Below are 13,484 nucleotides of genomic sequence, written 5' to 3'. Positions count from 1 at the left end.
AAATAAAATCCTACTATTAGATTAAAATAATACAAACGGAAACATGGTTGAAATCAAATTGAAGACTTATTCAGGTATAAAATATAAACGGAAACACAATTTTAAATCTACAGACATACTAATATTAATTATTAATCACAGCCGGAAACACTTGTAATATCACGAACGGAAATACAGTTGTAGTCAAAAGAAAGATTTACAAAATAATTAAATCGTAAACGGAAGTTCAAAACAAAAACTTAATAAATTTAAATCAAACGGAAGTTCAAAATAAAATAAATACTAAATTTAACAAAGCTGTCAAAACAAATACTAATATAAAAACGGAAATGACAATAAAAATTACTTGCAACATTATAATTATCGGTAGTTGATACAAAATAATTACAATTTAAATAAAAATATTAGTTTCGCGCCCATACGGCCATTCTGATCCAGCGCGCTCTCTGCGCTGCACAAGTTAAATAGATATGGCCCATGTAGGGTCAACCTCTTTGCATGGCATCACCCGCCTTGGATCTAGCCATATCACATGGCATCACCCGCCTGGGATCTAGCCCAAAATCACTGACTTGGCATCACCCGCCTTGGATCTAGCCATATCACATGGCATCACCCGCCTGGGATCTAGCCCTTAGACCGGGAATAAGGATACGCATGGTGGCCAGCCAGCGCTTAAGGAAGGAAAGGTGGATAGGTAATTTAATCATTATCGGCCCATACGGTCGGTTCATTATTATCATCACAATTATCCATAAATGGATCATTTTGGGCCAGAGGTGCTGGTCTCAAAAAATCATGACTAGCGATCTTTTCAGAACAACCCCGCAAATTGACATGTTTTACTTTGTAACGATTATTTGGCAGAACCTCTAGAACTTCCATAGGGCCTTCATATTTAGGACCAAGCTTAGTTGTATGTCTTTCATGTTTATGCATTAAGACAAAATCTCCAACTTTAAAAGGATTTATATGAGCTTTACCTTTATCAAATCTTAATTTATCCCGAAATGATCGCTCGTCCATCCTTAATTTACACAACGATCTTACAGCATTAAGGTCATCGATTGGTTCATCGCTGTCAATTTGTAAGAGCTTAATACCTGGTGGTGAACATTTTTTCCCAAATAGCAACTCCATTGGAGATATTCCCGTACTTTTAGAAATGGTAGAGTTAATAGCCAACTGTAAATCTCGGATAGCACTATGCCAAGGTTTATTAAGCTCTACAACTGACATATTATCTTTGATTATTTTCATAATACGTTCCACCTGTCCGTTTGCCCGACTAGCGCCTTTAGCTACTACGTGATGTTCAATACCGAAACGCTGACAAAAGTTTTTAAAGTCAGCTGAGGTCATACTTTTGTCCTGGTCCGTTATAAGTCTATTGGGGGTACCAAATATAGAAATTACTTCTTGTAAACAAGATATAGCTGTATTTGACGTTCTATCAGTAGTGTAAATTAAATGCGTATATTTAGTAAAAGCGTCTATAAATACAAATGCATATTCAGTGTTGTTACGTTTACCATTCATACGCCCGGTTATGTCAGCATGGATGGTGTGAAAAGGAATAGCGATTTTGTCTATAGGATGGAGAGTGACCTGTTTGGCACCGGACATACCTTTTCGAATTCTACAACTTACACAATTTTCAGTAAACTTTCGAACTAATTTTGACATGTTTGGGAACCAATACTGTTCTCTTATTTTAGCGAGTACTTTTTCCCAGCTAAAATGCTGAAGGCTATCGTGATAATGAGAAATAAGATTCCATCTGTAATTTTGTGGCACTATAATAAGTTTACGAGTTTTATTATCAATTTGAACTTTACGTCGTAAAAGTTTATCTTGTGATATTATATAAGTGTCTGCTATGTCTTTTGGAATTGTATCGGACCCCAGTTGTTCTACTATGTTTTTAAGAACAGGGTCTCTTTTTTGTTCGATAAGTAGCCAGTTATGATCTAACGTAGAGGAGTTTACTGAAAATTGTAAAGAGCTATTTTCGCTATGAATTTTATTATCTTCGCGCTCTACGGGATTCCGGCTAAAGAAGTCAGCATGAGAAAGTCGGTCACCCTTCCTATACTCAATATCAAATTGGAAATTTTGCAAAAACGCCCACCAGCGGTGAACTCTGGGCGTCAGTTCTCTTTTTGTTCTAGATGCTTTAAGTGAATTACAATCTGTTACGACTTTGAAACATCTACCGTATAAAAAATGGCGAAAATGTTTAATGGCTTTAACTACAGCCAATGTTTCGAGCTCATATGAGTGATATCTGCTCTCAGCATTGGTTGTTCGCATACTGAAATAGCCTACAACATGAGGATTATTATCATGGCGTTGAATTAGAACAGCACCATAACCAAGAGAACTAGCGTCTGTATGGAGTTCACATGGTAAGTCGGGATTAAAAATTGTCAAGAGTGGGGAGGATGTCAATCTAGAAATTATTTCATTCCTAGCATTTTCCTGACGTTCCGTCCACTTCCAAGGTACGCCCGTTTTAGTTAACTCGTATAAAGGAGACATAATTTTCGAAAAGTTTGGAACAAATTTCCTGAAGTAACCAGCTAAACCATTAAACTGACGCAACTCCTTAACGTTTTTCGGCACCGAGGTCTTAGAGAGTGCATCTATTTTCCTACTGCTTGGCCTAACGGTTCCGTTTTCTACTATATTTCCTAAATATTCAACAGATTTTTTTAGAAAGGAGCACTTTTTAATATTTAAAGAAAAACCAGCGTTAGTTAACCTTTCTAAAACGAGTTGTAGATTAGTTAATCCTTCCTCTACGGTGGCAGATATTACAAGCACATCGTCGATATAAACTAAAGCAATTTTATCTCTATAGTCACCTAACGCATTATTAATGGCACGCTGGTAGACAGACGGTGCATTACAAAGTCCAAAAGGCATGCGTAAAAATTCATATTGGCCATCGGGTGTAACGAACGCTGTTTTTTCAATGGATTCGACTGAAATAGGTATTTGGTAAAATCCTGCAGTCATATCTAAACAAGTAAAATATCGAGCTGTACCTAACTTATCTATCTGATCGGCAATAAGAGGCAGTGGGAAATTATCCCTAACAGTATTTGCATTCAATTCACGAAAATCTATACACAACCTATCAGATCCATCCTTTTTTTTAACTAATAGAATAGGGCTGCTGAAAGGAGATGAACTGTCTCGAATTATACCATTTTGTTTAAGGTCATCAATTATTTCCTTAACTTTTTCACGTTCTATTGGTGATAATCTGTATGGCCTACGTTGCACAATTTTATCTGGATTCTTTAATCTAATGCTTAACTGACCGGTTTTAACCTCTGAAACTTTGTTACCAGAAGTAAAATTGTCTTTGAATTTTTCCAAAACTACATTTAATTTCTCCAATAAATTAGGGTCATCGATGTCGGTATTTAGTTTTGTTTCCGAATCGGACAAGGTACATTCATTAACAATCATGTTTCTAGTTACAGTTAACTTTGAATTTGACAATGTAATAGCAAGTCCAGGAATTTGAACTAAATTATAGCCTATTAAAATATCAAACTGGATTTGATGATCTTCCATAATGAACAGCTCTAGCTCTACAGTTACTTGATCTATCTCAACAATAGCCAATATACTTTGAGAACACATAACATCAATGCCACCAATTCCGGTAAAAATTGTGCTGACAGATTTCCTTTTGCCTGGAATCGAACCAGAAATACTTTTTCGTACTAACGAACAGTCTGCACCAGAATCAAATAAACAAGAATAGGTATTAGCTCCAATTTTGACGGTAGTCATACATCTATTTATAGGGCCACAGAAATTTACTTGTGGTTTGGATTTCTCATCATTCTGCTTACGAAAACAGTTTTTCTCTAAATGTCCCTTTTTATGGCAATATTTACACTCTACTGATTTACGATCGGGCGTAACCTGAGAAGCGGACGTTGCAGGTGGATTTAACTCTGAAGCTACCGAATTTCCCTTACAATCACGCATGAGGTGACCTGGCTTTCTACATCTAAAGCAAATATTTGTGGCAGTTGCGGGTATTTCGAAAGGTCTGGGCTTTTTGTTGGGAGGATTTTTGTCCGTACTGTTGTCAGTCTTTGGTCGGTCGCGTTTGCGGTAAGTTTTAAAACGGAAACTAGTTTGGGCAAAGAGTCAGGCGTATTACGTAACAATTCACATTTTATGAAATCAGGGTAGATACCAGTAATAAGAGCATCAATTACCTCGGCATCCGTTGCTTCAGGCCGCACACGCTTAAACAGCGTCCATCCCGTAGTCGCGTAGTCCGCGTAGCTGCTCGCCTGCTCCGACGTGAAGTTGCGCCACCGCTGGACGTCGTCAGCATAGCGGAATTCTTCTCCAAATGTCTGGATCAGGTCCTGTTTCACTTGCTCCCATGTAGTGGACTGCAGTGACCATGTGTCGGCCCAAGTCTTCGCTCTTGCAGAATCGCCTTCATACGAGCTTCGTGGGGCGATATACCAATCGTTGAAATTGTTTGGTCAACGTTGGCACACCAGTCCCTGATGTCATGTGATCTGACATCTGGGTCAAAGGGTGGTAGGTAGAAGGTACCACGGTCCCGAGACGGCGCTGGAGAAGCATTTAGCGCAGCAGTCACAGCGCTAGAGGCGGCGCTGGATGCAGCCTGCTTCGTTATGGAGGTTACGAGGCTCATCACTTGTTCCAGAGAGAAGGTGGGGTCTGGCTGCGTAGCCGGGGCTAGCTTGCGGGCCCTGGTTCCGGAAGACCTCAACAGGGGCGAGGTAGATCCCACCGCTGCTGTCGGCGCGTCATCGCCGTCGTCACCACGATCACACATTATATCCACCAAAAAGTTCACACACCAACACACACAATTAAATAGGGTAACAAATATTATAATAAAAAGGACTTACTCCGACTTAAGTTGTTTATTCACTGCTGAGCGAAAAAAGAATGAATCCTAATGGCCACATTGCGGCCTTTTTATACCGATTTTTGACAATCAAAAAGAGCGGGAATGTTAAAAGTATTACAATACCTACAATCAACCAATCAGAAACGCTAGCGAATCAAAATAAGCTCTAATATTATGAATTTAATACAAAAACGGAAATACGAAAGAAACACAAGAATTAAAATAAAATCCTACTATTAGATTAAAATAATACAAACGGAAACATGGTTGAAATCAAATTGAAGACTTATTCAGGTATAAAATATAAACGGAAACACAATTTTAAATCTACAGACATACTAATATTAATTATTAATCACAGCCGGAAACACTTGTAATATCACGAACGGAAATACAGTTGTAGTCAAAAGAAAGATTTACAAAATAATTAAATCGTAAACGGAAGTTCAAAACAAAAACTTAATAAATTTAAATCAAACGGAAGTTCAAAATAAAATAAATACTAAATTTAACAAAGCTGTCAAAACAAATACTAATATAAAAACGGAAATGACAATAAAAATTACTTGCAACATTATAATTATCGGTAGTTGATACAAAATAATTACAATTTAAATAAAAATATTAGTTTCGCGCCCATATACACAATATGGAACGTTGAAATACGGCCGTGTAAGCTAGTGCCGTGCACTAAACTGGGATATATCGGAGCTTTATAACTTAGGATTATGCTAAGATTGGCACTAAACAGCCTAATACCTATGTTGTTGTCACGTATTGATTTGTATCTAGAAACGTAAAAGCGTAAATATGTTAAGTTTTACACAAAAAAATATCAAAGACTAGCCGTTTATCCGCAGTTTTTTTCTGCGTTCCATGTGAACTACTGCCCGTACCAGTATAAAATATGTTATCTGGGAAAAACAGTGAAATATTTTTTAAAAATTGGTACAGACTTTCGCAGCCCTTAGGATACAAACAAGTAAACAAAAAAATGTTTCCTCTGTATTATATTGGTATAGAAGTATAGATTAGAAGCTTTGTTGTTAGGTGATTATCATCATTTTTGATTGAAATATAAAGGAGAGTCACACAAAATAATTGGTATTTATATTTAACATTTTCATCCTTGACTTGTCCGTGAATAAAAAATATCTAACCTACAATATCAAAAAGCATAATAATCTCGCACAACTGTAGACACAAATAGGGTCCATGTTTTGAGGTGATATTGAAATGTAAGGATTATGTATATTTGACCGTCCGACCGCTCAACCCTCAAATAATATATGCGGTATCTCGTAATCGCAGCCATCTTGTCATTACCTTGAGAGCATTGGTTTATTTAAACGACACGCCGGGAGAGGGCTAATGTTTAGAGATTTGTTTGTATATTCCATTTGAAGTTTGTTTTAAATAAAATTGATTTTAAATAAAATATTATTCAGAAATATGGTGCATGGTTAGCGTTCTTTGAGACCTACCTGCGGACCTACGTTCATCAGTGGACGGCAATTGGCGGATATAATGATGACGAGGATTCAGAAATACAAAAATTACTGTTTCTGTTAATCTATACTAATATTATTATTTGCTTGCGAAAGAGTATGAATGTTTGCTTGAACGTGCTAATATCAGGAACTACTGGTCCGATTTGCAAAAATCTTCAACGTTAGGTAACCATTTATCGAGGAACGCTATAGGCTACTTTTTAGGGTTTGTGCAGAAGGTAGTCGTTTAGAATTATTGTATCAATTATCTTTATATATTATGTATAATGTGGTGCTGTAATTATATTTATGCCAATGACCTTAAAACAATGAACAGAAATGGCAAACCATAACTTCAACTTGAACCTTAATGATAAGGACTCCTTGACCTTTAAAATGTGAAGTATCATTCAAAACAATTAATTCCCGTGGGAGTAACCTTCAACAATAGCAATCAAGAACTCTTTTGTTTAAAACAGATCACAATTTATTTCAATCACAATAAATTATACCAGTCATTGTACAGTCGGGTGAAAATGTACTTTACGACCCTAAGAGTACGTGCACACTACAAACCTTTAGTTTGCCGATAGTTGGTTTTGACTCATAAGTCGGCATGAAGATAAATGCAAGTAGGTCCTGAAACTACACATGAAATAACGATCAGGTATTTATCCGGTATCAAACTCGACTCAAAAAACATTGATTGAATTAAGATTTTTAAAAAAGACACCCTTGCATACAGTCTGCCGATTGTTTAGTAGTAGGCTAAGGGTAAGATTTATTTGAATGTCATGAAACAAGGTCCATTTTCTCATAAAGTGTTAGTTAGAAATGAACTGCCGGCACACGTGCAGTGACTGCAAGAAATCTACCGCAGCTGCACTATTGGCTTGTATGACTATATTTATATGAAATGGCTTTCAATCGTCGTGGTATTAGCACGTGCTACCCTCAGCCATTAACCGATTTCATGCAGTCGCAGTTAGTGGCTCGTTTTCAAATAACCCCTTTACACTCATAGAACATTATTTTACCAACTTCAAAAAGTTCGCAGTTTGATTTGTATATTTATGTTACGCGATTATCTCACTATATTATAAAATTTAGAAGAAGGTTTTAAATATAGGTATTATCGCAGTCGGTTTGGTTTTTGTAACAAAGATTTTTTCAAAACTACTGAACCTTTTATGGCCGACTGTACCACGCAGTAGTTTATTGTTTAACAAACAATACTTTCACTGCTAATCTATAATTACGATCTATTTGATTAGTCTGACAGTATCTGATTCTAATTGGAGGCTAATCGTCGTAATTCATTAATAGAAGCTTAGTATTGTTGTATAAACTTTATATTTATTGTTGTTATATTTAACTTTATATTATAAGCTTTTTATTGTTGTATGAGTTGTATCAATTGATTAAGTTTATGTGGTTCAATAGTAGTTTATGTATATGTACTTACCTAACGAGTGTCCACTATAATTTGCCCACAGTTAAAGCTCGTTACTAAAGTTTGAAAAGGTACTTGTTGTAAGATATTGTCTAATTATAATAAATTAAGAAGATATAGTCTGGTACTCCACAAATCATTTTATCGTTACCAATGACATTCAAGATACATTTTAAAAACCACAACTAAGAAAAGGCACCAACACTCACTAGACTTTCAAATCTTCACTTAACTCAGCCTACCACAAAATACAAACGTATTAAACTATCAAACGCTATCAAAAATTCTTCAAGACGCACACAGCCACACCAACGCTATTGTTACACTAAATACACACGCACACATATACAACTAATTAACCACACAAAGATATTATATTTCGTCGCTTCATTCTTCAGATATATTAACCATGTAGTCCCCCTTTCCTTGCGCTAGCAACTCCGCACGTCTTTTAGATTTTAAATTTACCCGCTTTTTTTTTTTTTTTTTTTTTTTTTTTTTTACCACTTCTCTGACATAACCTGCCTTGCCGTGTTAGTCGTTTGTAACATCATTCCTTTTTCGTGCGCCGCAACAGACGGACGTCTTTTTTCAAAAGTATTTTCTATAAGTTCGTTATCATGCCGAAACGTAAAGTGGAAGACAAGATCGAAAGATACAAGGAAAAAATAAGAAAATTAGAGGGAAAACGTCGTCGTATTCGTGCTGTTTCCTCATCAGATTCGGAACAAAATACAAGTAAGTACTAAATATCTTCAATACTTGGTGCTTAAAGTGTTAAACTTTCCTATACGTATTTGTGTACGTAACATAACTATTATACCGGGAGGTTGCCCGCGATGGTAACACGATGGTTATACGCGCCGGGAGGTTGCCCGAGATGGTAACACGATGGCATTAAAATTCCGGGAGGTTGCCCGCGATGGTAACACGATGGTTATACACGCCGGGAGGGTGCCCGAGATGGTACCACGATGGCTTACACATACCGGGAGGTTGTCCGCGATGGCAACACAATGGTTAATCGTACCTGGAGGTTATCCGAGATGATAACACGACGGTTATATCGAACAAACACAGTTCTTAGGACCTAGTAATTGCGTTATAACGTATGTACTAGAAGCTTTTTATTACAACAAGCACATGGTTTTTTTTTCTCATCTACCCGCTACTGATAAAAGTCACTCTTGTAACAAACAAAATATCGTCGTCAGGTCCGAGAGAACTGGAGAATCCGAACGACGAAGTGATCGACTGCGAACCAGATGCGCCAATGGACCCACCGAGCGACGCGGCGCCGGCCTCCGAGGCCCCCACCGACTTGCCTCTCGCAGAAGCTGAACCAGCGCCGCTCGCAGTTCCGGACCTGGACCCGAATATTCTAGCGGCACTAGGCGAGATTACGGATGAAAACCCGGAGTTTGGCGTAAAAATTCACGAGAATCTCGCAAAATTATGGCTGCCTTTATTGAAGAAAGGCATGACTAAGGAGTGTCGAGAGGCGCTTATGGCGAATTATCCTATCCCGGAAAATTGCTCTTTACTTCAAGCGCCAGCACTGAACCTCGAAGTTTCAGCGGCTATACCAGAGTCTAGTAGATTCCGAGATAAGAAAATGACCGCTACCCAACAACAGCTGGGAGTAGGCATTACTGCAATTAACCGAGGGTTACACTTGCTGGTTAATAGTGACAGCAGAATAGAGGCTATCAAGTATATCAGTGACGGATGCCGTATTCTATCCGATCTGCATCACCAAAATACAGAGGCTAGAGTTAAATTCATAACTCCCTGCCTGGACAAATCCTTTTTACAATCCCTCGATCGCTCCGAACGGGACAGTACTCTGTTCGGCAACGACCTTTCGGAAAAAATAAAGGCCTCAAAGGCTATTGTAAAACAGGGTGATCTAATCAAAAAACCTTCGCCTGCTTCAAAGCCTTCAGCTTCCAGGATACAGCCCACGGTTCCACGGTCCAGCTACCAGGGAAACTGGTCGGGACCTTCTCGCTCCCAGTCAAACAGGGGAGGGGGGCGAGGAGGTCAGAATCGGATCAACTACCGAACTCCCCCGACGACATCGGCAGCGGCAACGACCAGTCGGGCCAGGTACAGCCACAAGCCACGTGCTTCAACACGACGTCGATAACCGAGGTACATGCAGGGAGAATACAATTTTATTATAATTGTTGGCTTAAAATAACCGATAACAAAACTGTCCTTAAGTGGGTTAGTGAAGGCGTAGATATCCCCTGGTCTGAGAGAGTACAACCTCACATTGTAACAAACACATGTTGGTCTAAACAAGACAAACACGACATGGCGATCGCTATTAAAAAGCTGTTAGACTTAGGTGCCGTCAGCATTTGTGAACCCGTAAGAGACCAGTTCATATCCCGCATATTTCTAGCAACTAAACCAAATGGCGGTAAGAGGTTTATCTTAAACCTCAAACCATTTAATAAGTTTGTTAAAAAATCACATTTTAAAATGGAAGATCATAGGACCGCATCTAAACTTATTCCAAAAAACGGATTTCTGGCTACTATCGACCTTAAAGAAGCCTATTTTTTAGTACCGATTCAAAAGTCATTCCGTAAATACCTTCGATTTCAATTCGAAAATGATAACGGTGATACAATAACGTACGAATTTAACGCTATGCCCTACGGTCTTTCCATCGCACCTAGAGTTTTTACAAAGATAATGAAACAGGTTATATCATATCTTAGATACCGCGGATATAAATCCGTTATATATCTTGACGATATATTATGTATTGGTAAATCCTACACCGAGTGTCTTAGTAACGTTAATGAGACTTTGCGAACATTAACGTGTCTCGGATTCATAATTAACTACGATAAAAGCTCTTTAATACCCCAACAACAATGCAAATTTCTTGGCTTTATTTACAATACAACAAACCTTTCTGTTTCCTTGCCTAAAGAAAAACGACATATCATCGCGCAGCTCGCTAAAAAGTTTACCAGTCTACCCTCTTGCACTATTAGAGAATTTGCTCACTTAATCGGTGTTCTTACCGCAGCGTGCCCCGCTGTTAAATACGGGTGGCTATATACCAAAGCCTTAGAACGCGTAAAATACCTTCTCTTGAAAAGATTTAATAATAACTATAACGCAAAAGTAAACTTACAACAGTACAATACAATTATTAATGACTTAAACTGGTGGGCTCAAAATATATACATATGTACGAATTTTATAAAAAATCCAGATTTCAAAATAGAAATATTTTCTGATGCCTCTAAGACAGGCTGGGGAGCCTTTTGTAATGGAAACCGCGCCCACGGATCATGGAAGGAAACCGAAAGGGATTGTCACATAAATTATTTAGAATTGTTAGCTGTTTTTCTAGCATTAAAAACGTTTGCTAAGCAACTCTGTAACTGCTTTATTTTGTTGAGGGTGGACAATAATACAGCAATAAGTTATATTAATAGAATGGGAGGAATTCAATACCCTCACTTAAATAATCTTGCTTCCCAAATTTGGCAATGGTGCGAGGAGCGAGACATATGGCTGTTTGCATCTTATATTAACACTAAGCATAATATTGAAGCCGATATCGAGTCAAGAAGAATTAATCCGGATATAGAATGGAGTTTAGCAAACCACGCATTCCAAACTATCATTGTCAAACTGGGTCAGCCCGTAATTGACCTATTCGCCTCTCGCACTAATGCCAAATGCCATGTATATGCATCCTGGTTTCCTGACCCAGACGCGTCTTTTGTCGATGCATTCACTATCGACTGGAAACGTATGTTCTTCTACGCTTTTCCCCCATTCTCATTAATACTGAAATGCCTTTATAAGATTATACAGGACGAGGCGCGTGGCATACTAGTGTTCCCATGGTGGCCATCACAACCTTGGTTTCCCATGCTAAGAGATTTAATTTCCTCTGAAATCATATATTTTCCACCCAATAAAAACTTACTTGTTTCCCCTTCCAGGAACATATACCACCCACTACACAGTCAACTTACGCTGGCTGCAGCGATACTCTCCGGCAGTCGTTCCTCGGACGTAATATCCCCATAGAATCGATAGATCTCATGCTAGCATCGCTCTCTGATAACACTAAAAAACAATATAGTGTCTCATACAAAGCCTGGTGGCAGTTTTGCAATATTAACAATATTAATCCATTCGAGGGTACAGTGGCAAAAGTTATTTCTTTCCTAACGGAACAGTTTAACAAGGGTGCCTCCTACGGATCCCTAAACTCACACAGATCTGCACTCTCGTTATTATTGGGCAATAATATAGGTTCTGACGAATGTGTAAAACGATTGTTAAAGGGAGCATATAAGCTTAAACCTAGTAAACCTAAATATACACACACATGGGACCCACAACTAGTACTTAACCATGTTTCTAATTGGTACCCGAATAGGGACTTGGACTTATACCGGTTAACTAAAAAATTAGTTATACTACTTGCTTTATGTACGGCACAAAGAGTCCAAACTCTTTCCCTTATTAAGCTTGAAAATATAAATATATCATCCACTGGAATTAAAATAATAATAACAGATATTATCAAGACTTCTGCTCCAGGTAGGGAACAGCCCGTACTTTTTCTTCCCTACTTTGTAGACAATACAAATATTTGCCCGGCCACTGTACTTTCAGATTACATATACGCTACGAAAACTCTCCGGAATAAAAACTCTGATAATTTAATATTAACAATTAAAAAACCCAACAGGGCGGCCACGGCCCAAACTATTAGCCGTTGGATAAAGTTAGTGTTGTCAGAAAGCGGTGTAGATACATCGATATTCAGTGCACACAGTACACGACACGCTTCGACCTCGTCCGCTAGTTCAGCGGGAGTGTGCATCGACACAATACGCAGAACCGCGGGGTGGACTAGCCGCTCACATACGTTCGCCAAGTTCTATAAGCTGAACATAATTAATGAAGCAGAGTTTGCAGAGTCAGTATGTCTCTCATTTCATTCCAACCATACATGCAAATCTCATATCGTCTCTTAACATCTACATGGTTAATATATCTGAAGAATGAAGCGACGAAATATAATATATGATCAAACGAACTTCCAAGTGAAGTTCGATCATTATTATATGAGTCGCTTCATTCGAAGATATATCATTTTCCCAACCCACCCGTTAAAACCCTAAAGAGATTTGCCAGAACCTTATATCTCTAAAAGAAATGATGTTACAAACGACTAACACGGCAAGGCAGGTTATGTCAGAGAAGTGGTAAAAAAAAAAAAAAAAAAAAAAAAAAAAAGCGGGTAAATTTAAAATCTAAAAGACGTGCGGAGTTGCTAGCGCAAGGAAAGGGGGACTACATGGTTAATATATCTTCGAATGAAGCGACTCATATAATAATGATCGAACTTCACTTGGAAGTTCGTTTGATCATATATCATATTCGTAGGTTGTTTGTAGTGATTTATGACAATACTTTGCTTAAGTCTACTTTCACCGAAAACGTAAACGTCCGCCTTGCATAAAACAATAATTGTTTACTTTGAAAATTGAACAACTAAATTCCTACGCCCTTTATAAGTCTTAGGTTTCTTTTTTGCGTAAATATAGATTTAGTTTACTTTAAA

The 13,484-nt window shown here is 37.9% G+C and overlaps 2 protein-coding genes across 2 annotated transcripts; both read left to right on the top strand.

Moving 5' to 3' along the window:
- The first annotated feature begins 8,243 nt into the window (after window positions 1-8,243).
- On the top strand, window positions 8,244-9,775 carry LOC124637220. The gene is made up of 3 exons (XM_047173582.1): window positions 8,244-8,605; window positions 9,082-9,708; window positions 9,771-9,775. The coding sequence occupies exons 1-3, from the start codon at window positions 8,488-8,490 to the stop codon at window positions 9,773-9,775; spliced, it is 750 nt and encodes a 249-aa protein (XP_047029538.1). The 5' UTR covers window positions 8,244-8,487.
- A 7-nt stretch (window positions 9,776-9,782) lies between these two features.
- LOC124637219 lies at window positions 9,783-12,894 on the top strand. Its single transcript, XM_047173581.1, has 2 exons — window positions 9,783-10,021; window positions 11,848-12,894. The coding sequence occupies exon 2, from the start codon at window positions 11,950-11,952 to the stop codon at window positions 12,892-12,894; it is 945 nt and encodes a 314-aa protein (XP_047029537.1). The 5' UTR covers window positions 9,783-10,021; window positions 11,848-11,949.
- The last annotated feature ends 590 nt before the right edge of the window (window positions 12,895-13,484 follow it).

Source organism: Helicoverpa zea, chromosome 15 (assembly GCF_022581195.2).
Source record: "Helicoverpa zea isolate HzStark_Cry1AcR chromosome 15, ilHelZeax1.1, whole genome shotgun sequence".
NCBI classification, from domain to species: Eukaryota; Metazoa; Arthropoda; class Insecta; order Lepidoptera; family Noctuidae; genus Helicoverpa; species Helicoverpa zea.
This window is presented reverse-complemented; position numbering and strand designations above follow the sequence as displayed.